The 27,578-nt window shown below is 39.6% G+C and overlaps 1 protein-coding gene across 2 annotated transcripts in view; it reads left to right on the forward strand.

The window, feature by feature from the left end:
• Positions 1-27,578, forward strand: part of CCDC77 (coiled-coil domain containing 77) — a 48,610-nt gene that overhangs the window by 4,159 nt on the left and 16,873 nt on the right. Inside the window, exons 3-5 of one of the 2 annotated variants that reach the window (XM_064284756.1) lie at positions 1,469-1,522; positions 12,055-12,156; positions 15,938-16,080. In XM_064284756.1, coding sequence (XP_064140826.1) covers positions 12,082-12,156; positions 15,938-16,080 — 218 coding nt within the window. In that variant the 5' untranslated portion in view covers positions 1,469-1,522; positions 12,055-12,081. Of the gene's footprint in view, positions 1-1,468; positions 1,523-11,936; positions 12,157-15,937; positions 16,081-27,578 lie in introns of both variants that reach the window. The other variant, XM_010590794.3, reaches the window with a different exon arrangement.

Below are 27,578 nucleotides of genomic sequence, written 5' to 3' on the forward strand. Positions count from 1 at the left end.
GAGATCACCAAGGCAATGAATGTAGATAAAGACAAGGAAGAACTAGCAAGAGCGAAAAGCAGTGACCAGTGAGGAAGAAAGAAAACCAGGAACATGTGGAATCTTGGAAGCCAAATGGATGATTTCAAGGAGGAAGGAGAGAAAGGCACTACGGGGTGCTGAGCAGGAAAATGGTATATGATGTTAACAGTGATGATTATCTCTTTTCATTCTTTTTGACGAAGTTCTTTCCCAGAGGACTGAAGATTATTAAATACATAATCTTTTTTGTTAGCAGCAGTAGCGTGCCATAGCTCTTAACCACTGTACTACCAGGTAGGGCCCTGGTAGTACAGTGGTTAAGAGCTATGGCACGCTACTGCTGCTAACCAAAAGGACAGCAGCTCATATCCATCAGCTGCTCCTTGGAAACCCTATGGAGCAGTTCTATTCTGTCCTTTAGGGTCGCTATGAGTTGGAATTGACTTGACAACAATGGGTTATACCAGGTAGACAAACACAAGAACAGAACATTACATCTCTTGACTTGTTCAAAGTCAGAATGGATTGACAAAGCATGCTTGATAAGAAAGCATTCAGCAAAGCTAGTACACTCCCCTCTCTTCGTAATAACATAGTGTTCCCTCCCTAACTATGAGGTTTATCTTCCTGAAAATGTCAATGGTAAGATCGTTCAAAGTAGAAGAATTGAAGATTTTATGTTAATCAATTGGCAAGGAGATTGTGAATGAACCTTTTAAAGCTTGTATGTTTTTTTTTTTTCTCTTGCTAAAATAAAGCCATAAAGACAACACACCAAATAAAGAGTATCAGAGGGTTTATATTTATCTATAATTTGTCATAGTGGTTAAATCCATTGCCATGGAGTCAGTTGTGACTCATAGCGATCTCATGCCCTGGTGGTACGATGGTTAAGCACTCAGCTGCTAACCAAATGTTGGTGATTCCAACCCACCCAACAACTCCATGGGAGAAAGACCTGGTGATCTGCTCCCAAGATTACAGCCTAGAAAACCTTATGGGGGAGTTCCGCTCTGTCCCATGGGGTCACTATGAGTCAAAAATCAACTCGATGGCACCTAACAACATTACTTGCTTATTAGAAACTTCTGAATCTCACTCTCTTATAATTTCAGCAAAAAGACTCAATTTGTTTTGCGTTGTTATAATTAACGTGCATACTAAGAAGGCTTTTCTTCCTGGATTTGCTTATTCATCCAAATCTTCAACACCTTTCTGATTTTTTTTAATCGTAATAATGAGGAAGAAAGCCTTAGGAAAATTCAAAAAGCATGGAATTTCAGACTTTGAAACTACTTTAAACTATACTATATTTTAAAACATCACACTCTAACAAGCCAGGGAAACATGATGTTGAATAAGGAACAGTTTGTACATACGTACTACGGTGTTTTGGTTTGTTTTCCTATTCCTAACCCCTCATTCTGAATTTTTGTATATTTGACAGGTGTGAAAAAGACGGCATGAACTTTACTCCAACACACACCCCTGTTTGCAGAAAGTAAGACACTTGCTTACTTTTAAGTTGTTAAAATAGGGAACCAAGACTTCTGAAGCCTTAGTCCAAAGTTAGCAGAACAGCTAAAAGGTCTTCGAAGCCTATTTCCTAATTCTTGATTTAAACTGTATTAGACATCATTTTTCTATTCTTAACTGTGCAGAATTTGGATTAAAAAACAGCGCATGTTAAATGGTAATACCAGCATTTCAGAAGTCTGAGTGGGCCGAGTACAGTGCCAGTGGGTACTGGACTTCAGAGGAACAACCAGTATACAAACTTAGGAGAGTTTTTTTTTTTTTTAATTGTGCATTAGGTGAATGTTTACAGCTCAAGTTAATTTCTCCTACAAAAATTTATACATGTTTTGTTATGTGACCCTAGTTGCAATTCCTCTGATGTGACAGCACACACTCCCTTTCCACCCCAGATTTCCCATGTCCATTCAGCCAGCTCCTGTCCCTTTCTGCCTTCTCATCCTGCTGCCGGACAGGAGCTGCCCAGGTAGTCTCGTGTATCTGCTTGAACTGAGAAGCATGCCCTTAACTAGTATTTTACATTTTATAGTCCAGTCTAACCTTCGTCTGAAGAGTTGTCTTCGGGAATGGTTTTAATTCTGGGTTAACAGATAGTTCGGGGGTCATGTCTTCTGAGGTTCCTGTAAACTCAGTCAGACCACTAAGTCTGGTCTTTTTACGTGAATTTTAGTTCTACACCCCAATATTCTCCTGCTCCGTCGGGAACTGTCTGTTGTGTTCCCTGTCAAGGCAGTCATTGGTTGTAGCCAGGCACCGTCTAGTTCTGGTCTCAGGCTGGTAGAGTCTCTGGTTTATGTGGCCCTTTTGTCTTTTGGGCTTATGTTTTCCTTGTGTCTTTGGTGTTCTTCATTCTCCTTTGCTCCAGATGGGTTGGGACCAATTCATGCATCTTAAGTGGCTGCTCCCAAGCTTTTAAGGCCCCAGACTCCACTCACCAAAGTAGGATGCAGAACATTTTCCTAATAAACTTTGTTATGCCAATTGAACTAGATGTCCCCCAAAACCATTGTCCTCAGGCCCCTGCCCCTACTCTCTGTCCCTCAAAGTGTTTGGTTGTGTTCAGGAAACTTCTTAGCTTTGGTTTAGTTCAGTTGTGCTGACTTCCCCTGTATCGTGTGTTGTCCTTTACTTCACCTAATATAATTCTTGTCTACATATCTTTAGTGAATTCCCCTCTCCCTCCCTCCCCATCCTCATAACTGTCAAAGAATGTTTTCTTCTGTGTTTAAACCTTTTCTTGAGTTCTTACAATAGTGGTCTCGTACAGTATTTATCCTTTCGTGACTGGATAATTTCACTTTGCATAATGCCTTCCAGATTCATCCATGTTGTGAGATGTTTTGTGGATTTCTCATTGTTCTTTCTTGTTGCATAGTTTTCCATTATGTGTATGTACCATAATTTGTTTATCCATTCGTCTGTTCGTGGGCACCTAGGTTGTTTCCATCTTTTGCTATTGTGAACAATGCTGCAGTGAACATGGGTGTGCGTATGTCTGCCTATGTGACGACTCTTATTTCTCTACGATATATTTCTCGGAGTGGGATTGCTGGATCCTATGATACTTCTATTTCTAGTTTTTTAAGGAAGTGCCAAATCGTTTTCCAAGGTGGTCATACCATTTTACATTCCCACCAGCAGTGTATAAGTGTTCCAGTCTCTCCATAACCTCTCCAACATTTATTATTTTGTGTTTTTTGGATTAATGTTAGCCTTGTTGGGATGAGATGGTGTCGCACTAAAGTTTTGATTTACGTTTCTCTAATTGCTAATGATAGTGAGCATTTCCTCATGTATCTGTCAGCCACTTGAAGGTCTTCTTTGGTGAAGTGCCTATTTATATCCTTTGCCCATTTTTTAATTAGGTTATTTGTCTTTTTGTTGTTGAGGTTTTCAGTATCTCGTAGATTTTAGAGGTTAGACCCTGATCAGATATGTCATAGCCAAAATTTTTTTTCCAGTCTGTAGGTTGTCTTTTTACTCTTATGGTGAAGTCTTTTGATGAGTTTAAGTGTTTGGTTTTTAGGAGATCCCAGTTATCTAGTTTCTCTTCTGGTATTTGTACATTGTTAGTCACATTTTGTATTCTGTTTATGCCATGTATTAGGGCTCCTAGCATTGTCCCTATTTTTTCTTCCATGACCTTTATCATTTTAGATTTTATATTTAGGTCTTTGATCCATTTTGAGTTAGGTTTTGTACATTGTGTGAGGTATGGGTCTTGTTTCATTTTTTTGCAGGTGGATATCCAGTTATACCAGCACTATTTGTTAAAGAGACTGTTCTTTTTCCTGTTTAACAGACTTTGGGCCTTTGTCATATATCAGCTGCTCCTAGATAGGTGAATTTATGTCTGGATTCTCAATTCTGTTCCATTGGTCTATGTATCTGTTGTTGTACCAGTACTAGGCTGTTTTGATTTGTATGGTGGTATAATAGGTTCTAAAATCGGGTAGAGTGAGGCCTCCCACTTTGGTCTTCTTCTTCAGTGATGCTTTACTTATCCAGGACTTCTTCCCTTTCCATATGAAGTTAAGTGATTTGCTTCACCATCTCATTAAAAAATGTTGGAATTTGGATCAGGATTGCATTGTATCTGTAGATTGAATTGCGTAGAATTGACATTTTCACGATGTTGAGTCTACCCATCCATGAGTAAGGTATACTTTCCCACTTATGTAGTTCTCTTTTGATTTTTTGCAGTAGTGTCTTGTAGTCTTCTTCGTATAGGTCTTTTACGTCTCCTGTTAGACTTATTCCTAAGTATTTATCTTCTTGGGGGCTATTGTAAATGGTATTAATGTGGTGATTTCCTTTTTCAAGTTCTTTTTGTTGATGTAGAGGAATCCAACTGATTTTTGTGTTTATCTTGCATCCTGATACTTTGCTGAACTCTTCTATTAGTTTGAGTAGTTTTCTTGAGGATTCTCCAGGGTTTTCCGTGTATAAGATCATATCACCTGCAAATAGAGATACTTTTATTTCTTCCTTACCAATTTGGATGTCCTTTATTTCTTTTTCTTGCCTTATTGCTCTGGCTATGACGTCCAGCATAATGTTAATAAGAGTGGTGATAAAGGGCATCCTTGTCTGGTTCCTGTTCTCACGGGGAAGGCTTTCAGACTCTCCATTTAGGATGATGTTAGCTATTGGCTTTGTATAAAGGCCCTTTATTATGTTGAGGAATTTCCATTCTATTCCTATTTTTCTGGGAGTTTTTATCATGAATGGGCGTTGGACTTTGTCAAATGCCGTTTCTGCATCAATTGATAAGATCAGGTGATTCTTGTCTTTTGTTTTATTTATGTGATGATTACACTGATTGTTTATCTACTGTTGAAACATCCCTGCATAACAGGCATGAACCCCACTTGGTCATGTGAATTATGTTTTGCTATGTTGTTGAATTTTATTGGCTAGAATTTTGAGCTTTTTGTGTCTATGTTCATGAGGGATATAGGTCTGTAATTTTCTTTTTTTGTGTTGTTTTTACCTGGTTTTGGTATCAGGGTTATGCTGGCTTCATAAAATGAGTTTGGAAGTATTCCATCCTTTTCTATGCTCTGAAAAATACCTTTAGTAGTAGCGGTGTTAACTCTTCTCTGAAAGTTTGCTAGAATTCTCCAATGAAGCTACCAGGGCCAGGGTTTTTGGGGGGAGTTTTTTAATTACCTCTTTAATCTTCTCTTTTGTTATAGGTTTATTTAGTTATACCTCAATTTGTGTTAGTTTAGGTAGCTAGTGTGTTTCTAGAAATTTGTCCATTTCCTCTACGTTTTCAAATTTGTTGGAGTACAGTTTTTCATTGTATTCTGTTATGATTCTTTTAATTTCAGCTGGGTCTGCTGTGATATCACCTATCTCATTTCTTATTTGGGTTATTTGCTTCCTCTCCTGTTTTTCTTTTGTCACTTTGGCCAGTGGTTTATCAATTTTGTTGATTTTTTTCAAGAAATTACCTTTTGGTCCCGTTAACTCTTTGAATTATTTTTCTATTCTATATTTCATTTATTTCTGCTTTGATTTCTATTATTTCCTTTCTTCTGGTGCCCATGGGCTTCTTTTGCAGCTCTCTTTCTATTTGTTCAAGTTGTAGGGTTAATTTTTTGATTTTGGCCTTTCTTTTTGTATGTGTACATTTATTGCTATAAGTTGACCTCTAAGCACTGCTTTTGCTGTGTCCCAAAGGTTTCGGTAGGATGTATTTTCATTCTCATTTGATTCTGTGAGTTTCTTTATTCCATCCTTGATTTCTTGTATAACCCAGTGGTTCTTGAGCAAGGTGTTGTTCAGTTTCCATGCATTTGATTTTTTTTTTCATGCTTTTTCTGTTACTGATTTCTACTTTTATGGCTTTATGGTCAGAAGAGATGCTTTGTAATATTTTGATGTTTTGGATTCTGTTAAGGCTTGCTTTTTGGCCTAATATGTGGTCTATTCTGGAGAATATTCCATGTGCATTGGAAAAGAAAGCATACTTGGCTGCAGTTAGGTGGAGTGTTCTGTGTATGTCTATGAGGTCAAGTTGGTTGATTGTGGCATTTAGATATTCAGTGTCTTTGTTGAGCTTCTTTATGGATGTTCTTTCCTTCACTGAAAGTGATGCGTCATAGTCTCTTACTATTAATGTAGAGCTGCATATTTTTTTTTCAGTGCTGTTAGAGTTTGTTTTATGTATTTTGGAGCCCTGTCATTGGGTGTGTAAATACTTATTACGGTTATGTCCTTCTAGTGTATTGACCATTCAGCCATTATATAATGTCATTCCTTATCCTTTGTGGTGGGTTTTGCTTTAAAGTCTATTTTTTCAGAGATTAATGTTGCCACTCCTGCTCTTTTTTGATTGTTGTTTGCTTAATATATTTTTTTCCATCCTTTGAGTTTTAGTTTGTATCTTTGAGTCTAAGGTGATATAGACAGATTGTGTTTTTTTAATGCATTCTGCCACTCTCTGTCTTTGTTGGTGCATTCAGTCCATTTACATTTGTTGTAACTGTTGATAGGTTTGAGTTTAGTGCTGTCATTTTGATGTATTTGTGTGTGTGTGTGTTGTTTTTGTTGACAGTTTCTTTGTTCCGCTCAATTTTCTGTGCTGAGTCATTTTTCTTTATGTATTTTAGTCTTTTATATTGCTGCTGATTTTGTATTTGCTGAGTCTTTGTGTTTTTCTTCTTTTTTATTTCAATGTATAGGATTGTTAGTTTCCTTTGTGGTTATCTTAATATTTAGCCCTATTTTTCTAAGTTTAAACCAATCTTTTATTTCTTGATATTGCCTTAACTTCCTCTCCATATGAAAGTTCTATGACTACACTACTTAGTCCCTCTTTTTGTTTTAATGTTGTCATCTTTTACATATTGACATCTCTGTTTCCCTATTTTCAGTGTTTTAGCTTTGATTTATTTTTGTGATTTCCCTATCTGGGTTGATATCTGATTTTTCTGTGTTCTAGTCTTGGGTTGTTTTCTGATCTTATTGGTTTTCTAACTGGAGGACTCCCTTTAGTATTTCTTATAATTTTGGTTTGGTTTTTACAAATTCCCTAAACTTCTGTTTATCTGGAAATGCCCTAATTTTGCCATCATATTTGAGAGACAGTTTTGCTGAATATATAATTCTTGGCTGGCAAATTTTTTTCCTTGAAGACTTTATATATGTCATCCCATTGCCTTCCTGCCTGCGTGGTTTCTGCCGAGTAGTCAGAGTTTAGTCTTACTGACTGTCCTTTGCAGATGACTTTTCATTTATCCCTAGCTGCTCTTCAAATTCTCTCTTTATCTTTGGTTTTGGCAAGTTTGATTTTATGTCTTGGTGACTTTCTTTTGGGATCTACCCTGCGTGGAGTTCAATGAGCTTCTTGGATAGGTGTCTTCTCGTCTTTCACAATATCAGGGACGTTTTCTGCCAACAAATCTTCAACAATTCTCTCTGTCAAACCAAAAAACCAAACTCAGTGCCATCGAGTCAATTCTGACTCATAGCGACCCTATAAGACAGAGTAGAACTGCCCCATAGAGTTTCCAAGGAGCACCTGGCGCATTTGAACTGCTGACCTTTTGGTTAGCAGCTATAGCACTTAACCACTGAGGCACCAGGGTTTCTAATTCTCTCTGTATTTTCTGTTGTTTCTCTGTGTTCTGGTACTCCAGTCACTCAGGTTGTTCCTCTTGATAGAGTCCCACATAATTCTTAGGGTTTCTTCACTTTTTTTAATTCTTTTATCTGATTTTTCCTCAAATAAATTGCTGTCTTGTGTTTTACCTTCAGTGTCACAAATTCTGACTTTCATTGCTTCGATTCTGCTCCTATGACTTCCTATTGAGTTGTCTAATCTGAAATTTTATTATTAATCTTTTGGATTTCTGTTTGGGGTCTCTGTATGGATTCTTGTAGCCTGTAAAATTTGTCATTATGCTCTTGTATAACCTTCTTAAATTTCTCTGTTGCTTTGCCTGTGTGTTCCTTGGCTTGGCTCTCTTCAAGAGCTCTGTATGTTAATCTTTTGAATTCTATCTTCGGTAATTCCAACTTTTTATCTTCCTCTGGGAGGCTTCTTGGTTCTTTGTTTTGATCGCTTACTGAACCCATCATGGTCTGCTTTTATATGTGATTTGATATTGACTGTTTTCTCCGAGCCATCAGTAAGTTATTATATTTATTTATTTTATATTTGCTTTCTGTGTCCTAGCTTCTAGTTTTGTTTTGATATGCCCGAATTGGCTGGTTGTGTAATTACTTTGATTATGGGCATCTTTGGAGCTCTCACATCCTGTTACCAGGACATTAGAGCTGTTACTAGGTATGTGAGCCCAGAAGTCTGTTTCCTTTTCTTGTGTGGATTCAGCTCAGGTGTCCAGGTTGTCGGTCATCAAGTGTATGGTGCAGCCTCTCACCTATAGTCCTAGATGGGCAGGGCTACACAGGGTGTCTGGAGTAGGCACAGGTATCTGGCTACAGTAGAGGGTTGTGTGCTGAGCAAGGTAGGGGGCTGTAGGCTGCCCCTGAATGCCTGGGTGGACGGCATGTCCCTGTTCCCTACAGCACATAGGTGGGTAGGTTTTGCAACCAGACTTTGAGCACCCAATGCTGTTGGCTGTAAGGACTGGGAGGTACCACTTATTCTCAGACACCTGTCGCAGGTGGCTAGGTGGAGTGGGTGGGGCCACCAGTCATCAGGCCCCTGATGTAGGTGGGTTCAGACCCTGCTTAATGGGCAGGACGGTGTCAGATGTCACCAGTCTGCCATTCCACCTTAGCTGTTGCAGTTGAAGATAGGCTTTAGGTATCTACTCTGTTGTACTGTGTTAATGAGGGCCTATGCTGTTGAAATGAGTACACTCAGGCCTAGGCAGGGTGAAAGGCATTCAGAGTTCGTGGGCCCCTTAGGCCTATGTCTAGGCAAAGGGGCTGTGCCTGCCCTGAGTTCTTGGCTTAGGGGAGCTGGCAGATTATATTTTCCTTTTTGTTAATTTGTTCCCTGTGTAAAGCTGGGAGAATGGCTCAGGGCACATGATGGGTCCCACTTGGACTAGGAGCAGACCAGAGAGGGGAGGGGGTAAGCAAATGGGAGAGAGGTACTTCCCAGAAGGGGAGTGTTTTTTGATCCCACAAGGTAGATTAGATGCTTACGCTTAACTTTCGCAGATTCAGTGCCACTTCTGCCTGATTCCGGAGAATTGAGCAGACTCTCTGCCACTTAATTTCTCCCACGTAGAAAATGCATCCCGAGCACTACTGCTTGCCTCAGCCCGCGAGCGCCAGCCAATCAGGCGCAGCGTGCTGGCCACGTCAGGCCTGGAAAATCCTCACTGTTTCTAAACTGTCTCTCCCTCTCTCTGCATCTCAGTCTGACTCCTCAACTTTGTCTTTAGTGTTCAGGGCTCCTAGGTTGTCATATATAATTGATTCACTCATTTTTTCAGGTCTTTGTTGTAAGAGGGACCACAGGAAGCATCTGGCTACTCCGCCATCTTGGTCCCGCCACGAGCACAGGGGATTTTTAATTCTGATTCTTCCATCAGCTTGCTGCATGACGTGTCATCTTCATCACTCATTGCCACAGCTTCTGTCTGTAAAATATCTGAAACATCTCTTAATATTAACCTGTTTCCCAAAATTGTTAAAACTGAAAATATGAAACAAGAAGTAAGATATTATTTCTGCACAAGCTTTTGATGACTGAGAAAATGTAAGATTTTTTTGTTTCTGTTTTCCTCTTCATGCTAGCTAAGAGTACATTTTTAAATCTGTTCTCTACATGCTCACTTACTAAACGTACTGACCATAACTGTTGTAACTGCAACTGTGGGCTAGTGAGATAATGTTTCTCCAGGGTGCTTTTTGTTTTTTATGTAGTAAATTGCATGTAGTTAACCAAACTGGATTAATTGTCACCTGAGGGTTTCTCCACTTCTGCATCATTTGTTTTCTAACTCATTGTTTTCAGTCTCTTGTTTGCTAAAAAAAAAAAAAAAAACTTCTTGTCTAGCCTTTGATCAAAGTCTTTTGCCATTTATTACATCTAGTCCTAGGATGTGGAATTTGGCGTAGTGGTTAAGAGCTCGGCTGCTAACCAGAAGGTTCGTAGTTCAAATCCACCAGGTGCTCCTTGGAAAGCCTATGAGGCAGTTCTACTCTGTCCTGTAAGGTTGCTGTGAGTCAGAACTGACTCGATGGCACCTATTAACCACAACAGATCCTTAGAGACAACTGTGGGTGCTGCTTCCTACTCCTGATTTTTTTTTTTTCAATTAACTTTTATTGAGCTTCAAGTGAACGTTTACAAATCAAGTCAGACTGTCACATATAAGTTTATATACATCTTACTCCGTACTCCCACTTGCTCTCCCCCTAATGAGTCAGCCCTTCCAGTCTCTCCTTTCGTGACAATTTTGCCAGCTTCCAACTCTCTCTATCCTCCCATCCCCCCTCCAGACAGGAGATGCCAACACAGTCTCAAGCGTCCACCTGATATAATTAGTTCACTCTTCATCAGCATCTCTCTCCTACCTACTGTCCAGTCCCTTTCATGTCTGATGAGTTGTCTTCGGGAATGGTTCCTGTCCTGTGCCAACAGCAGGTTTGTGGACATGACCGCCGGGATTCCTCTAGTCTCAGTCAGACCATTAAGTATGGTCTTTTTATGAGAATTTGGGGTCTGCATCCCACTGATCTCCTGTTCTCTCAGGGGTTCTCTGTTGTGCTCCCTGTCAGGGCAGTCATAAATTGTGGCCGGGTACCAACTAGTTCTTCTGGTCTCAGGATGATGTAGGTCTCTGGTTCATGTGGTCCTTTCTGTCTCTTGGGCTCTTAGTTATCGTGTGACCTTGGTGTTCTTCATTCTCCTTTGCTCCAGGTAGGTTGAGACCAATTGATGCATCTTAGATGGCTGCTTGTTAGCATTTAAGATCCCAGATGCCACATTTCAAAGTGGGATGCAGAATGTTTTTATAATAGAATTATTTTGCCAATTGACTTAGAAGTCCCCTTAAACCATGTTCCCAAACCCCCGCCCTTGCTCCGCTGACCTTTGAAGCATTCATTTTATCCCAGAAACTTCTTTGCTTTTGGTCCAGCCCAATTGAGTTGACCTTCCATGTATTGGCTACTCCTGATTTTTATATTTATCATTCTCTTCCTTAATAATTTTACTGCTTATATTATCTATTCCTAAAAATAAACTGCTTCATTTTGCAAGTTTTGGTCTTAAATAAATGGTAGTATCTGCTATGTACGCGTCCATGTACATTTTTCAATTTAACATTGTTTGTATGGTTTGTTCATATTCATGCATGTATCTCTAGTTCATAGTTTCTAATAACTTTGAATAGTATTCCATTTTATGAATATACACAGTGTATTTATCCATTATCCTATTAAATGGAAATTTGGGTTGTTTACTGTTGTTATTATAAACAATGTAATAATAAAACACTATGGACGTTTTCATGTGCATCACCCTTGCAAACTCAAGTTTGCATGAGGCATTGCAGTTTTACTACATTCTGCCAAATTGCTGTCTGTGGTTTTACCAATTTACACTCCACCAGCATATAAGCTCTCCGATTGCTATGTGTCTTGGTATTAAATTTTCTAACAGTTACTATCTGATCTTACCCAGTTTATATTCTATTTTTAGTCTCTAACATGTATTTTAAATCCAGCTTTAAGCCATTAATACTTGGAAGGTAGTTCATAAGATACTTCAGTGGCCTGTAACATCAAACTTTCAAGAGCTATGCTTACCTTAACTATAAGCACTTTAAGAGCATCAGCCTTGTTTTTATTTAAAAAATTTTAATATCTCATAAATGTTCAGACACTTCAATGAATGCATCCTTTCAAATTTCACGTAGTCTAACAACTGCCTGCAAACACAGTGTTTCCTCCAGGTTCGGTGGTTCCACCAGGAGGAGGGGAATGTCTTTCACAGATTCTGTGGAGTCAACTCCCTTGCCTTCCATTGAAGACCGTCTGGCCGTCCTCTGCCCTTCTCAGGAGCTTCTGGAATATTTTCAAAAGAAGATGGCTGAGTGTGAGACAGAAAACGAAGACCTGTTGAAGAAATTGGAACTATACAAAGAAGCTTGTGAAGGACAGGTAAAAAAGATGATGCATGCCCTTTTTTTTTTTAATTTTTATTGAGCTTCAAGTGAACGTTTACAAATCAAGTCAGTCTGTCACATATAAGCTTATATGCACCTTACTCCATACCCCCACTTGCCCTGCCCCTAATGAGTCAGCCCTTCCAGTCTCTCCTTTCGTGACAATTTTGCCAGCTTCCAACCCTCTTTACCCTCCCATCCCCCCTCCAGACAGGAAATGCCAACACAGTCTCAAGTGTCCACCTGATACAAATAGCTCACTCTTCATCAGCATCTCTCTCCTACCCACTGTCCAGTCCCTTCCATGTCTGATGAGTTGTCTTCGGGAATGGTTCCTGTCCTGTGCCAACAGAAGGTTTGTGGACCATGACCACCGGGATTCCTCTAGTCTCAGTCAGACCATTAAGTATGGTCTTTTTATGAGAATTTGGGGTCTGCATCCCACTGATCTCCTGCTCCCTCAGGGGTTCTCTGTTGTGCGATACATGCCCTTTTACCAAAAAAATAAATAAATAAATCCATTGCTGTGGAGTTGATTCTGACTCACAACGACCCTATAAACGAAAAAAACCAAACCCGTTGCTGTCGAGTCAATTCCGACTCATAAACCCTATAGGACAGAGTAGAACTGCCCCATAGAGTTTCCAAGGAGCGCCTGCTGGATTCAAACTGCCAACCTTTTGGTTAGCAGCCGTAGCACTTAATCACTACACCACCAGGGTTTCCAGCGACCCTATGTATGCCGTTTTAGGACTCTGATTAATTCTGTTGGTTAACGAAAGAAGATCTGGAAGTGCCAAGTTGTGTCACAAGCAGATATTTGATAAAAATACTCTCTTTGGATTCCGTTCTACCCCAGCCCAGCCACCTACCTTTCAGGTCCCTCCTTGAATCATAATCCCCCAGAACTGCCCCACCTCTAAAGTCTTAAACTCGGACTGCTTGCTCTCTCAGATGTACTTCCAGTTCCTTCACCCGGTTACACCTGACTGCTCTTTAACTTCATTGTTACTACCTCCATCACTCCTTGACTTCTCAGTTTTCTAAGTGCTTCATATTCTCTTCTGACACCATGTCTTTTTCTTCAACCTAAACCACATTAGGCTTCGCTGCAGTAACTGTACTGCCTGCACATGACTCCTTGTTCAGTTATCCTTCTGCTGTATCCTAGTCGTGACTTAATCCAGCTGTCCCTCAGCTTTTCTCCTAGAGCAGGGTTTCTGAACCTCAGCACTGGTGACATTTTATGCCAAGTAGTTCTTTGTTGTCATGGGGCTGTTCTGTGCATTTTAGAATGTTAGCAGATCCCTAGTATCTACCTGCTAGATACCAGTAGTATACTTCCCCCGCCCCCGCCAAGGTGTGATAATCAAAAACATCTTTAGACATTGCCAAATGTCCCCTGGGGGTGGGGTGGGCAGGAGGGAACAAAAATTGCACCTAGTTGAGAACGTCTGTCTTAGAAAGGTCACAAAGTATTACAGAATAAATTGATGTTAAACAAATTCAGCTGTACCCTCAATCCCCATACAGCAGTTTTCTTCCCTCGCCGTTTCTGCTCTCCGTCCACATTTGTGCCATACCTTCACTATTCTCCAGCCTGCAACACCTTCTTAGTTCTGCTCTTTCAACAGGTAATCTTACTTCCTAGTTCACAGAGGAAATAGAGACTCACGTGTGAACTCCTTTCCTGTCCATCCGCACATAGTTACCTGCATCTATAACTATCTCTTTCTTCTTTCTTACTGCTTCAGTGGACAAGGTGTCTGCCGATTCGAGCTGAATTGATCCAACCCTTAACTCTGGCTCTTGCTTCTCTTGAGAAACCCTGCTCCACCATTTCTCCCTCTCTCTGTTCTATTTTAAACCTTTTGCTTGACATTGACCTTTTTTTCCACAGTATATAAACATACTCAAGTCTTTCCCTTAAGAAAAAAAAAAACCTTCCTTTGTTGTGCTTCCCCCTTTCCCAGCATACTTCCAAAATAGTTTGACTTTCTCGCCTACTTAATGACTCCTTGACTGCAGTTTGATCTCTGTACTCACCACTTCACTAAAAGAACTTCTCCTGCGGTCTCCAAGTACCTGTTTGCCAAAATCAGCTCTTCTCTTTTTGTATGATTTGTCACTATTGACTTCTCCTTTCCTAAAATTCTCTTCCTTTCTTCATTTCTGTGTCATTTTCTTGCCTGGTTTCTATCTCATCTCTCTGACCAGTTCTTCTCAGTCTCCATTTACCGCTCGCCTTCTTTAGTCAAAGTTCTCCAGATTCCATCACAGATGGTCTCATTTTACCCAGGCATCATACTGCTACATATGTCATCAAGACTTCCAAACAGTTAACCCTAACTCAGACTTTTCTCCTGAGCGCAGAGTTAATATGTCCATATGTGTACTAATCTCCTTTTTTCTAACCTGTCTCCTCATACACGTATACCACTGCCACTCCCCCATTCCTTTTCCTTTATCCTGTGTTCTGTGTCTTAGTAAACGGTACCATTATTAACAGTTCTGCCCAGCCTTTTATATTAAATCATTTGGCAAGTCCTGTTGATTCTGTGTTCTAAATATTTCTTAATTCATTCCCACATCTCCATCATTGTTCCCATAATGCTAGTTTAGACCCTCATATCTCACGTGAACTATGTCAGTATCCTTCTTCCCAGTATTCCAGCCCCCAGTTTCATGCCTGTCTTAGTTTTCTAGTGCTGCTATAACACAAATACCACAAGTGGGTGGCTTTAACAAACAAATTTATTTTCTCACAGCTAAGGAGGTTAGAAGTGTGAATTCAGGGTGCGGGCTCTAGGGGAAGACTTCTCTCTGTTGGCTCTGGGGGAAGGTTCTTATCTGTTTTTAGCTTCTCTTTCTTGGTTCCTTGGAGATCTCATGTAGTGTGGCATCTGTCTTTCCTCATCTGTGCTTGCTTGCTGCTTTCTTGATTGGCTCTTTTAAATCTCAAAAGAGATTGATTTAAGACACGCCCTACACTAATACTGCCTCACTAACGTAAAGAAGAAAACCCTATTCCCAAATGGGATTATAACCACAGGTATAGTAGGATTTACAGCACCTGTTTTGAGGGGATATAATTTAGTCCGTAACAATTCTTCTCCAGTGGGGCCTCACTCTTTACACTCTAGAGGTACTGAAATATTTGCAGTTGTCCAAACATACTGGGCTCCTTTGTGGTTCTGTATTTATCGGGCTCTTTTCTGAGACTGCCCAGCCTCTGCTTGTCTCTCTAGCAGTCTTCTAGTCATCTTTCAAGTTTCAGATCTTTGGTGCTATTTTCTGACTTTCCAAACAGGCTTCAAAGATTTTACTTCTGTTGCACTTTCCCTAGTTTACCATGCATACTCCTCCATTAGATAATTCTTTTAATCTGTCTACTCACAAAATTCCTAAGCTCTTTATAGGCAAGAATCATATCTTTTTCATCTTTGTTTTCCAGAATGTTATAACAATACTTATCATATATAGAAAGCATTAAAATATATATATATATATAAATAGAATGGGGAGTCATATGACATGCAGAATTCTATAATCTCTAAAAGGAAAATATTAGAGCTTTGGCATTATATGCAAACTTCAAACTCATGCTGTAGCATTTAAACTCAAGCCTGTACACAGTCTATTGCTGTCATTTGAATTCTGTATTGGTGTAACCATTCACTCTGGAATATTTTTACACAAACTGACTCCTCTGTATTCCCTAAGAGATACGCCTGTATGGCCCCATATCTTTTCAACTGCCTAATTTTTTTTTGCAGCATAAACTAGAATGGGATTTGCAGCAGAAGGAGGAAGAGATTGCTGAATTGCAGAAAGCTCTAAGTGATATGCAGATCTGCCTCTTCCAGGAACGTGAACATGTATTACGCCTCTACTCAGAAAATGACCGACTGAGAATCAGGTACTGAGTAGGAGAATGAAATGTTGAAGTTACCATTCTAAATTACTATAAACTCCAAAACCAAACCCATTGCTGCTGAGTCGATTCTGACTCATAGTGACCCTATAGGGCAGAGTAGAACTGCCCCATAGAGTTTCCAAGGAGCACCTGGTAGATTTGAACTGCCAGCCTTTTTGGTTAGCAGCCACAGCTCTTAACCAGTGCACCAACCAGGGTTTCCTAAATTACTCTAGACAACTTAAATTTCTCTACAGTCATTCATTTAGGTTGTATTCCTAGGAAACAGCCTCTGAGATGGAGATTTGCTTGCTGGACAGTTACTGGTGAGGCTTCCAGGAATAGTAGATATGGGCAAAGGGAGAAATTGAACTGTAGTGCATTTGGTAACAGAAGCTGTAGCTAACGCCATGAGGAGCTCTGAGGCTAGAATGGCCTTTCAGAGGCAAAGGGGTTAGACTTGTCAGCCGTAACATTGACCAGTCATTGGATGCAGGCTGTCCCCGGGGAGGAGGTAAAAACTTGGGAAAGGCAATACCTGGGAAGGACTCACTTTCTGGGAAAAGGGTGTCTTGGTCCCGAAGGGGGCATCCGAGGAGTGCACCCCAGCATCTTCTACAGTATATTTCTTGCACTGCTCAGATCTACTTGATTCGTATGATTAATTTACCATATCTTGGAACAGCTACTCTGGGATTCAGGTTGATTTCTTCCTGGGGAAACTTAAAAGAAGGTTAGAGAAACTTCTAGAGCTAATAGAGGAATTCAGCAAAGTTGCAGGATACAAGTTCAAGAAATACTAGTTGGGTTTCTATACACCAGCTGTGAAAAATGCGAAATGGAAATTAGGGAAACAATTCCATTTACAATGGCATCTAAGAGAATAACGTTCCTGGAAATAAATCTAACCAGGGACATGAAGGACTTATACAGTGAAAATGATAAAACACTGCCGAAAGAGATTGAAGAAGACTTAAATAAATGGAAAGGTATTCTGTATTCTTGGGTTGGAAGACTTACTATTGTTAAGATGTCAGTACTGCCCAAAGGCATCTTTAAATTCAGCACAGTCCCAATCAAAATTCCAACAGCCTTCTTTACAGAAATGGAAAAAAGAATCCTCAACGTTATATGGAATGGCATGAGGCTCTGAATAACTAAAGCAATGTTGAACGAGAAGAACAGAGTAGAAAGACTCACACTTCCTGATTTTAAAACATCTTATATAGCTATAGTAATCAAAATAACCTGGTACTGGTATAACAATAGACACAGAGATCAGTGGCATACAATTGAGAGTTCAGATATAAACCCACACATTTATGGTGAACTGATTTTTGACAAGGGTGTTAAGTCCATTTGATGGGGAAAGAAAAGTCTCTTCGATAAATGGTGTTGGGAAAACTGGATTTCCACATGCAGAAAAATGAAACAGTATCCATGCCTCACACCATGAACGAAAACAAATTCAGAATGGGTTAAGGACCTAAATGTGCAAACTAAAACCATAAAATTCTTAGAAGAAAATGCAAAGGCAACACTGTCAGGCCTAGCGTTTAACAATGGATTATCTAATAACAAAAGCACAAAGAACAAAAGACAAAATAAATAAATGGGACCTCATAAAAATTAAAAATGTTTGTTCATTCAAAGATTTTACCAAAAAAGTAAAAAGACAAGCTACTGACTAGGAGACTATCATAAGAAATCATACATCCAGTAAGAATCTGATAACCAAAAGGTATCTAAAACTTTGACAGCTTACAACAAAAGGACAAATACGCAATCATAAAATGGGCAAATTACTTTAATAGACATTTCACCAAAGAGGACATTCAAATGGCCACCGAACACCTGAAAAGATGCTGAACATCATTAGCCATCAGAGAGATGCAAATCAAAGCCACAACGAGATACCATTTCATTCTAACTAGAATGGCTAAAAACCAGAAAAAAACAAATGTTGTCAAGGATGTGGGGAAATTGGAACCCTTATCCCTTGCTGGTGGGAATGTAAAATGGTACAGCCATTTTGGAAAAGTGTGGCAGTTCCTCAAAAAGCTAAAAACAGAACTACCATTGTCGTTGTTAAGTGCCATCAAGTTGGTTCTTACTCATAGTGGCCCTGCAAACAACAGAACAAAACACTGTCAAGTCTTGCGCCATCCTCACGATCGTTTTTATTTTTTTCTTTGATGTTTGTGCCTTTTTTTTAAATTTCATTTTTATTGTGCTTTAAGTGAAAGATTACAAATCAAGTCAGTCTCTCAAACAAAATTTATATACACCTTGCTATATACTCCATGGGGCAGTTCTACTCTGTCCTATAGGGTCGCTATGAGTTGAAATTGACTCGATGGCAAGTGGGTATATACTCCTGGTTGCTTTCTCCCTGGTGGGGCAGCACACTCCTTCCCTCCACTCTCTATGTTTGCATCCATTCGGCCAGCCTCTGGCCCCCTCTGTCCTCTCATCTCCCATCCAGACAGGAGTTGCCCACATAGTCTCATGTGTTTACTTGATACAAGAAGATAACTCTTCACCAGTATCATTTTCTATCCCATAGTCCAGTCCAGTCCCTGTCTGAAGAGTTGGCTTTGGGAATGGTTCCTGTCTTGGGCTAACAGAAGGTCTGGGGACCATGACCTCTGGAGTATGTCTAGTCTGAGTCAGACCATTAAGTCTGATCTTCTTACAAGAATTTGAGGTCTGCATCCCACTGCTCTCCTGTCCCTCAGGGGGTTCTCTGTTGTGTTCCCTGTCAGGGCAGTCATCGGCTGTAGCCAGGCACCATCTAGTTCTTCTGGTCTCAGGATGATGTAATCTCTGGTTTATGTGGTCCTTTCTGTCTTTTGGGCTCATAATTACCTCGTGTCCTTGGTGTTCCTCCTTCTCCTTTGTGCCAGGTGGGTTGAGACCAATTGATGCATCTTAGGTGGCTGCTTGCTAGCGTTTAAGACCCCAGGCGCCACTCTCCAAAGTGGGATGCAGAATGTTTTCTTAATAGATTTCATTATGCCAGTTGACTTAGATGTCCCCTGAAGCCGAGGTCCTTAAACCCCCACCCCTGCTACGCTGGCCTTCGAAGTGTTCCATTTATTCAGGAAACTTCTTTGCTTTTAGTTTAATCCAGTTGCGCTGACCTCTCCTGTATTGTGTGTTGTCTTTCCCTTCACCTAAAATAGTTCTCCTCTACTATCTAATTGGTGAAAACCCCTCTCCCTCCCTCCCTGCCCACTCTTGTAACCATTAAAGAATATTTTCTTCTCTGATTAAACTATTTCTCAAGTTTGTATAATGTTGGTGTCATACAGTATTTGTCCTTTTGCAACTGACTAATTTCACTCAGCATAAAGCCATCCAGATTCCCCCATGTTACGAAATGTTTCACGGATTCATCATTGTTCTTTATTGATGCGTAATATGTGAATGTACCATAATTCACTTATCCTTTCATCAGTTGATGGGCACGTTGGTTGCTTCCATCTTTTTGCTATTGTAAGCAGTGCTGCAATGAACATGGGTGTGCACATATCTGTTCATGTAAAGGCTCTTATTTCTCTAGGATATATTCCAAGGAGTGGGATTGCTGGATCGTATGGTAGTTACATTTCTAGTTGTTTAAGGAAGCGTCAAATCGATTTCCAAAGTGGTTGTACTATTTACATTCCCACCAGCAGTGTATAAGTATTCCAGTCTCTCCACAACCTCTCTGGCATTTATTATTTTGTGTTTTTTGGATTAATGCCAGCTTTGTTGGCGTGAGATGGAATCTCATTGTAGTTTTAATTTGCATTTCTCTAATGGCTAATGATTGTGAACATTTACTCATGTATCTTTTAGCTGGCAGGATGTCTTCTTTAGTGAAGTGCCTGTTCGTATCCTTTGCCCATTTTTAATTGGGTTATTTGCCTTTTTGTAGTTGAGTTTTTTCAGTATCACGTAGATTTTAGAGATCAGGTGCTGATCGGAAATGTCATAGCTGAAAACTGTTTCCTAGTCTGTAGGAAATCTTCTTACTCTTTTGGTGAAGTCTTTGGATGAGCATAGGTGTTTGATTTTTAGGAGGTCCCAGTTATCTAGTTTCTCTTCTGCATTGTTAGCAATGTTTTGTATGCTCTTTATGCCACGTGTTAAGGCTCCTAGCGTTGTCCCTGTTTTTTCTTCCATGATCTTTATCATTTTAGATTTTATGTTTAGGTTTTTGATCAATTTTGAGTTAGTTTTTGTGCATGGTGTGAGGTATGGGTCTTGTTTCATTTTTTTGCAAATGGATATCCAGTTATGGCAGCACAATTTGTTAAAAAGACTGTCTTTTCCTCATTTAACTGACTTTAGTCCTTTGTCAAATGTCAGCTGCTCATACGTGGATGGATTTATGTCTGGATTCTCAATTTTGTTCCGTTGTTCTATGTATCTGTTGTACCAGTACCAAGCTGTTTTGACTACTGTGGCAGTATAAGAGGTTCTAAAATCAGGTAGAGTGAGGCCTCCCACCTTGTTTTTCTTTTTCAGTAACGCTTTATTTATTTGGGGCCTTTTTCCCTTCCATATGAAGTTGGTGATTTGTTTCTCCGTCTCATTAAAAAATGTCATTGGAACAGATCGGAATTGCATCATATCTATAGATTGCTTTTGGTAGAATAGACATTTTTATAATGTTAAGTTTTCCTATCCATGATCAAGGTATATTTTTCTACTTACGTTGGTCTCTTTTGGTTTCTTGCAGTAGTGTCTTGTAGTTTTCTTTGTACAGGTCTTTTATGTCTCAGGTAAGATTTATTCCTAAGTATCTTCTCGGGGGCCACTGTAAATGGTATTGATTTGGTGATTCCTCTTCAGTGTTCTTTGTTGGTGTAGAGGAATCCAACTGATTTTTGTATGTTTATCTTGTATTCTGATACTCTTCTGAACTACTAGTTTCAGTAGTTTTCTTGAGCATTCTTTAGGGTTTTCTGTGCAGATCATGTCATCTGCAAAAAGAGATATTTTTACTTCTTCCTTACCAATCTGGATGCCCTTTATTTCTTTATCTAGCATAATTGCTCTGGGCTAGGACCTCCAGCACAATGTTGAATAAGAGTGGTGATAAAGAGCATCCTTGTCTGGTTCCTGACCTCAAGCGGAATGCTTTCAGACTCTCTCCATTTAGGATGATGTTGGCTGTTGGCTTTGTATAAATGCCCTTTATTATGTTGAGGAATTTTCCTTTTATTCCTATTTTTACTAAGAGTTTTCATCATGAATGTGTGTTGGACTTTGTCAAATGCCTTTTCTGCATCAATTGATAAGATCATGTGGTTCTTGTCTTTTATTTATATGATGGATTACATTAATTGTTTTCCTAATATTGAACCAACCTTGCATACCTGATATGAATCCCACTTGGTCATGGTGAATTATTTTTTTGCTATTTTGTTGAATTCTATTGGCTAGAATGTTGTTGAAGATTTTTGCATCTAAGTTCATAAGGGATATAGACCTGTAATTTTCTTTTTTTGTGGTGTCTTTACCTGGTTTTGGTATCAGGGGTGTGGTGGCTTCATAGAATGAGTTTGGGAGTATTCCATCCTATTCTATGCTCTGAAATACCTTTAGTAGTAGTGGTGTTAACTCTTCTCTGAAAGTTTGGTAGAACTCTGCAGTGATGCCCTCTGGGCCAGGGCTTTTTTGAGGGGCAGGGGGAGTTTTTTGATTACCTTTTCAATCTCTTTTGTTACGGGTTTATTTTGTTGTTCTACCTCTGTTTGTGTTAGTTTAGGTAGGTAGTGTGTTTCTAGAAATTCATCCACTTCTAGGTTTTCAAATTTGTTAGAGTACAATTTTTTCTTGTAATCTGATATGATTTTAATTTTCAGTTGGGTCTGTTGTGATATCGCCCATCTCATTTCTTATTTGCGTTATTTTTTTCCTCTCCTGTTTTTCTTTTGTCAGTGTGCCCAATGGTTTATCAATTTTGTTGATTTTTTTCAGAGAACCAGCTTTTGGTCTTGTTAATTCTTTCAGTTGTTTTTCTGGTCTCTATTTCATTTAATTCTGCTCTAATTTTTATCATTTGCTTTCCTCTGGTGCCTGAGGGTTTCTTTTGTTGCTTTCTTTCTATTCAAGTTGTAGGGATAATTCTTTGATTTTGCTCCTTTCTTTTTGTATGTGTACATTTATTGATATAAATTGACCTCTGAGCACTGCTCTCACTGTGTCTCAAAGGTTCTGATAGGAGGTGTTTTCATGCTCATTGGATTCTATGAATTTCTTTATTCCATCCTTAACGTCTTCTATAATGCAGTCATTTTTGAGCAGGATATTGTTCAGTTTCCAAGTGTTGGATTTCTTTTCCCTGTTTTTTCTATTATTGATTTCTACTTATATGGCCTTATGGTCAGAGAAGATGCTTTGTAATATTTCAATGTTTTGGATTCTGCTAAGGCTTGCTTTATGATCTAATATGTGGCCTATTCTAGAGAATGTTCCATGTGCACTAAAAAAGAAAGTATACTTGGCTGGTGTTGGGTGGAGTGTTCTGTATATGTCTATGAGGTCAAGTTGGTTGATAGTGGGATTTAGATCTTCTGTGTCTTTATTGGAAACCCTGGCAGCATAGTGGTTAAGCGCTAGGCTGCTAACCAAGAGGTCGGCAGTTTGAATCTGCCAGGTGCTCCTTGGAAGCTCTGTCGGGCAATTCTACTCTGTCCTATAGGGTCACTATGAGTCGGAATCAACTTGACGGCCATGTGTTTGGTTTTTGGTTTTTTGGTGTCTTGATGAGCTTCTTTCTGGATGTTCTGTCCTTCACCGAAAGTGGTGTGCTGAAGTATCCTACTATAATCGTGGAGCTATCTCGCTTTTCAGTGCTGATAGAGTTTGTTTTATGTGTCTTGAAGCCCTGTCATTGGGTACATAAATATTTAATATGGTCATATCCTCATGGTATATTGTCCCTTTAATCATTATGTAGTGTCCTTCCTTATCCTTTGTGGTGGATTTAACTTTAAAGTCTATTTTGTCAGAAATTAATATTGCTACTCCTGGTCTTTTTTGATTGTTGTTTGCTTGATATATTTTTTTCCATCCTTTAAGTTTGTTTGTGTCTCTGAGTCTAAGGTGTGTCTCTTATAGGCAGCATACAAACAGATGGTGGTTTTTTTATCCATTCTGCCACTCTGTGTCTCTTTATTGGTGCATTTAGTCCATTTACATTCAGCATAATTTTGGATAGGTATGAGTTTAATGCTGTCATTTTGATGTCTTTTTTTGTGTGTTGCTGACAGTTTCTTTTTCCCACTTAATTTTTTGTGCTTAGTAGTTTATATATTGTCTTTTCCTCTTATTCATTGTAGTTGATTTTGTTTCTGCTGAGTCTCTATTTTTTTCTTGTATTTTATTTTGATGAGTAGGATTGTTAGTCTCCTATGTGGTTACCTTAATATTTACTCCTATTTTTCTAAGTTTAAACCTAACTTTTATTGGTTTATATTGCCTTGTCTTCCTCTCCATATTAAAAATCTGTGACTATATTTCTTAGTCCCTTTTTGTTGTTTTAATGTTGTCTTCTTTTACATAATGACATTGCTGTTTCCCTGTTCTGAGCATTTTTTTTTGTCTTGATTTATTTTTGTGATTTCCCTATCTGGGTTGACATCTGATTGCTCTTTTCAGTGTTCTAGTCTTGGTTGGTATCTGATATTATTGATTTTCTAACCAGAGAACTCCCTTTAGTATTTCTTGTAGTTTTGCTTTGGTTTTTACAAATTCCCTAAACTTCTGTTTGTCTGGAAATGCCCTAATTTTGCCCTCATATTTGAGAGACATTTGCTGGATATTTGATTGTTGGCTGGCAAGTTTTTTCCTTCAACGCTTTATGTAAGTCATCCCTTTGCCTTCTTGCCTGCATGGTTTCTGCCGAGTAGTCTCAGGTTATTCTTACTGACTCTCCTTTGTAGCTGGCTTTTCATTTATCCCTAGCTGCTCTTAAAATTCTCTCTTTATCTTTGGTTTTGGCAAGTTTGATTATAATATGTCTTGGTGACTTTTGTTTAAGGTCTACCTTATGTGGAGTTCGATGAGCATCTTGAATAGATATCTTCTCATCTTTCACAATATCAGGGAAGTTTTCTGCCAACAAATCTTTGACAATTCTCTCTGTATTTTGTGTTATCCCTCCCTGTTCTGTTACTCCAATCACTCGTAGGTTATTTCTCTTGATAGAGTCCCACATGATTCTTAGGGTTTCTTCATTTTTTTTAATTCTTTTTTCTGAGTTTTCTTCAAATATCTTGGTGCCTAGTGCTTTATCTTCAAGGTTCCTAATTCTGCCTTCTACTTACTCAATTATGCTCTTCTGACTTTCTGTTGCGTTGTTTAATTATGTAATTTTGTTAATCTCCTGAATTTCTGATTGCTGTCTCTCTATGTATCCTTGCAGCTTATTAAATTTTTCATTATGTTCTTGAATAACCTTTTTAATTTCTTCGACTGCTTTATCTGTGTGTTCCTTGGCTTGTTCTGCATATTGCCTGATCTACTTCCTGATTTCGTTTTTGATGTCTTGAAGAGTTCTGTATATTAATCTTTTTTATTCTGCATCCAGTAATTCGAGGAAAGCACCTTCATCCAGAAGATCCCTTGATTCTTTGTTTTGAGAGCTTGTTGAAGTGATTATGATCTGCTTCTTCATGTGATTTGATATTGACTGTTGTCTCCGAGCCATCTATAAATTATATTAATTGATTTTATGTTTGCTTACTGTATCCTAGCTTCTTGCTTTGTTTTCTTTTGAGATGCTCAAATAGGTTGCTTGAGTGAGCTACCTTGATTATTTTCACTTTCGAAGCTCTAACGTCCTGTCACCAGGTGGCTGGAGTTGTTATCAGGTATATCAATCTAGGAGTCCATTGACTTTTCTTGTGTAGATTTAGCTCAGGTGTCCAGGTAGTTGGTCATCAAGTCCGTGGTACAGGCTCTGTCCTACAGCCTTAGATGGGCAGGGGTGATTGGCGTAGGTACAGGTATCTGGTTGCAGCAGGGGGTCACGCTGTGAACAAGGCAGGGGGCTGACAACTGTTCCCCAAGTGTCTGTGATGAAAGCGTGTCCCTGTTCCCTAGAGCACACAGGTGGGTGGGTTCTGCTGACGGACCATGGGCACCCAATGCTTTTGGTTGTAAGGACTGTGAGGTACTAGTTGTCCTTGGACCCCTGTCGTGGGTGGTTGGCTGACCTGAGTGGAGCTACCAATCCTTAGGCCCCTGTGGGTAGGTGAGGACCCTGTTTAATAGGCAAAGCGGTGTCAAACATCAAACACCCACCTCTCCTCTGCACAGCTGAAACAGTTGCAGTCTGCCAACAAGGGCCTATTCTCCTGAAATAGGCTTGCACAGGTCCATGCAGGGGGGAAAGGTATTCAAAGTCTATGGACCTTTTGTGCCTGGACAGGAGCCGCTTCTGTCCTGAGCTCCCCCAGTTAGTGGAGATGGCAGATTATCTTTTCCCCAGTTGTGAATTTACTCCTTCTGCAGGGCTGGGAGAGTGGCTCAGGGTGCTGAGCAGGACCTATCTCAGGCCTAGGGAAATCAACAGCCACAGAAGCCAGCTTGGGGGCTGGGGTTACAATAAAATATATGCAAGTATTTAGCTTTTGGTGAGAGTGCCATTCTTCTCTGGTTCCGGAGCTGTGAGTAGCCCGTGCGGCCGGCTGTTTCTCCCTGACGAAACTGTGGCCGAATGCTACCACCAACCCACTGCAGTTGCTCTTGGGAATGGTGCCTGAGGGTTCCTGGTGATTCAGGTCCGGCAGCACCTCTCCACTTCTGAACCACCTCTCCCTCCCCCTGCCACTTTGTCTGTTTTGTAACTTTGCCTTTGATGTTCAGGGCTCCTAGCTTGTCATAAATATAATCGTTTCACTTGTTTTTTCAGGTCTTTGTTGTAAGAAGGATCACCGGAAATGTCTGACTACTCCGTCATCTTGGCCCCCCCACCATGATCGTTTTTATGCTTGAGCCCGTTGTTGCAGCCACTGTGTCAGTTTAGCTTGTTCAGGGTCTTCCTTTTTTTTTCGCTGACCAAGCATGATGTCTTTCTCCGGGTACAGTCCTTTCTAATAACATGTCCAAAGTACATGAGATGAGGTCTCACCATCCTTCTAAGGAACATTCTGGCTGTACTCTTTTCAAGACAGATTTGTTTTTTCCACTGGTAGTCTATGGTATATTCAATATTCTTTGCCAACACCATAATTCAAAGGCTTCGTAAGACTTAGCAATTCCACGCCTAGATATATACCCAAAAGACTTGAAAGCAGGAACTTGTACACCAGTGTTCATTGCAACACTATTGGCAATAACCAGAAGGTAGAAACAACCTAAATACCCATCAGCCGTTGAATGGGTAAACAAAACGTGATACATACATACAATGTAGTACTATTCAGCTCGTAGAAGAAACGAAGTACTGATACATGCTACACTGGTGATGGAACTCGAAGACTATGCAGAGTGAAATAAGTCAATCACAAAAGGACAAATGTTATATGATCTTACTTATATAAAAAGATAAGAAAAGGCAAATGTATTGAGAACAAAGTTTATTAATGGTTACCAGGAATGGGAGAGAGAGGAAAAGGGGGTTTACCTGTGATAGAAAAATCTCGTTAATTATGGGTAGGGTTGCACAACCAATTATTGTAATTGATGTCAATAAGTTTTACACCTATAAAAAGTTAAATTGGAAAAAATCATGTTATAGATAAACAACAATGACCAAAAAAAATAAAAGAGTAGCTGCTGAGACTTCATCTGTACAACCAAAATTTTGGTTTGGAAGTTTATGGTCTTGGTGTCATGGGACAAACCAGTTAATTAACCTGAAAATGTGTTCAGTGCTTCTGTTCTACTTCCTAGTTCTTGTATTGTGGCTGGGATCTTAAAAGCTTGCAAACAGCCAGCCAGGCATGACAGTTGGTCTCTATTCGCCTGGAGCAACGGAGGAAAAAACAGAGTCAGAAATAGGAGAATATGAAATGCGTGGCTAACTGCTTCCATGAACAACTGCCTCCTTTGCCATGAGAACGGAAGAACTGGATGGTGCCTGGCTTCCATTACTGAATGTTTTGATCAAAGATTCCACAGAAGAATCCTGATCAAAAGGGGAAAAATTCAGATCAGAATTTCAAACCTCATGGACTTCAGACTTTCTGGAACCATGGAGGATAGATGAACCCCTGAAACTATTGCCCTGAGATAACCTTTAAAAACTTAAGCCAAAAATACTCCCTGAAGGCTTCTTAAAACCAAACAATAGTTTAACTAAACTAATAAAAATGTCTGTCTACATGGAAGGGACTGGACAATGGGTTGGAGAGAGATGCTGATGAAGAGTGAGCTACTTGTATCAGGTAGAGACTTGAGACTGTGTTGGCATCTCTTGTCTGGAGGGGAGATGGGAGGGTAGAGAGGGTTAGAGGCTGGCAAAATTGTCACGAAGGGAGAGACTGGAAGGGCTGACT

This window comes from Loxodonta africana, chromosome 4, assembly GCF_030014295.1.
Source record: "Loxodonta africana isolate mLoxAfr1 chromosome 4, mLoxAfr1.hap2, whole genome shotgun sequence".
NCBI lineage: Eukaryota > Metazoa > Chordata > Mammalia > Proboscidea > Elephantidae > Loxodonta > Loxodonta africana.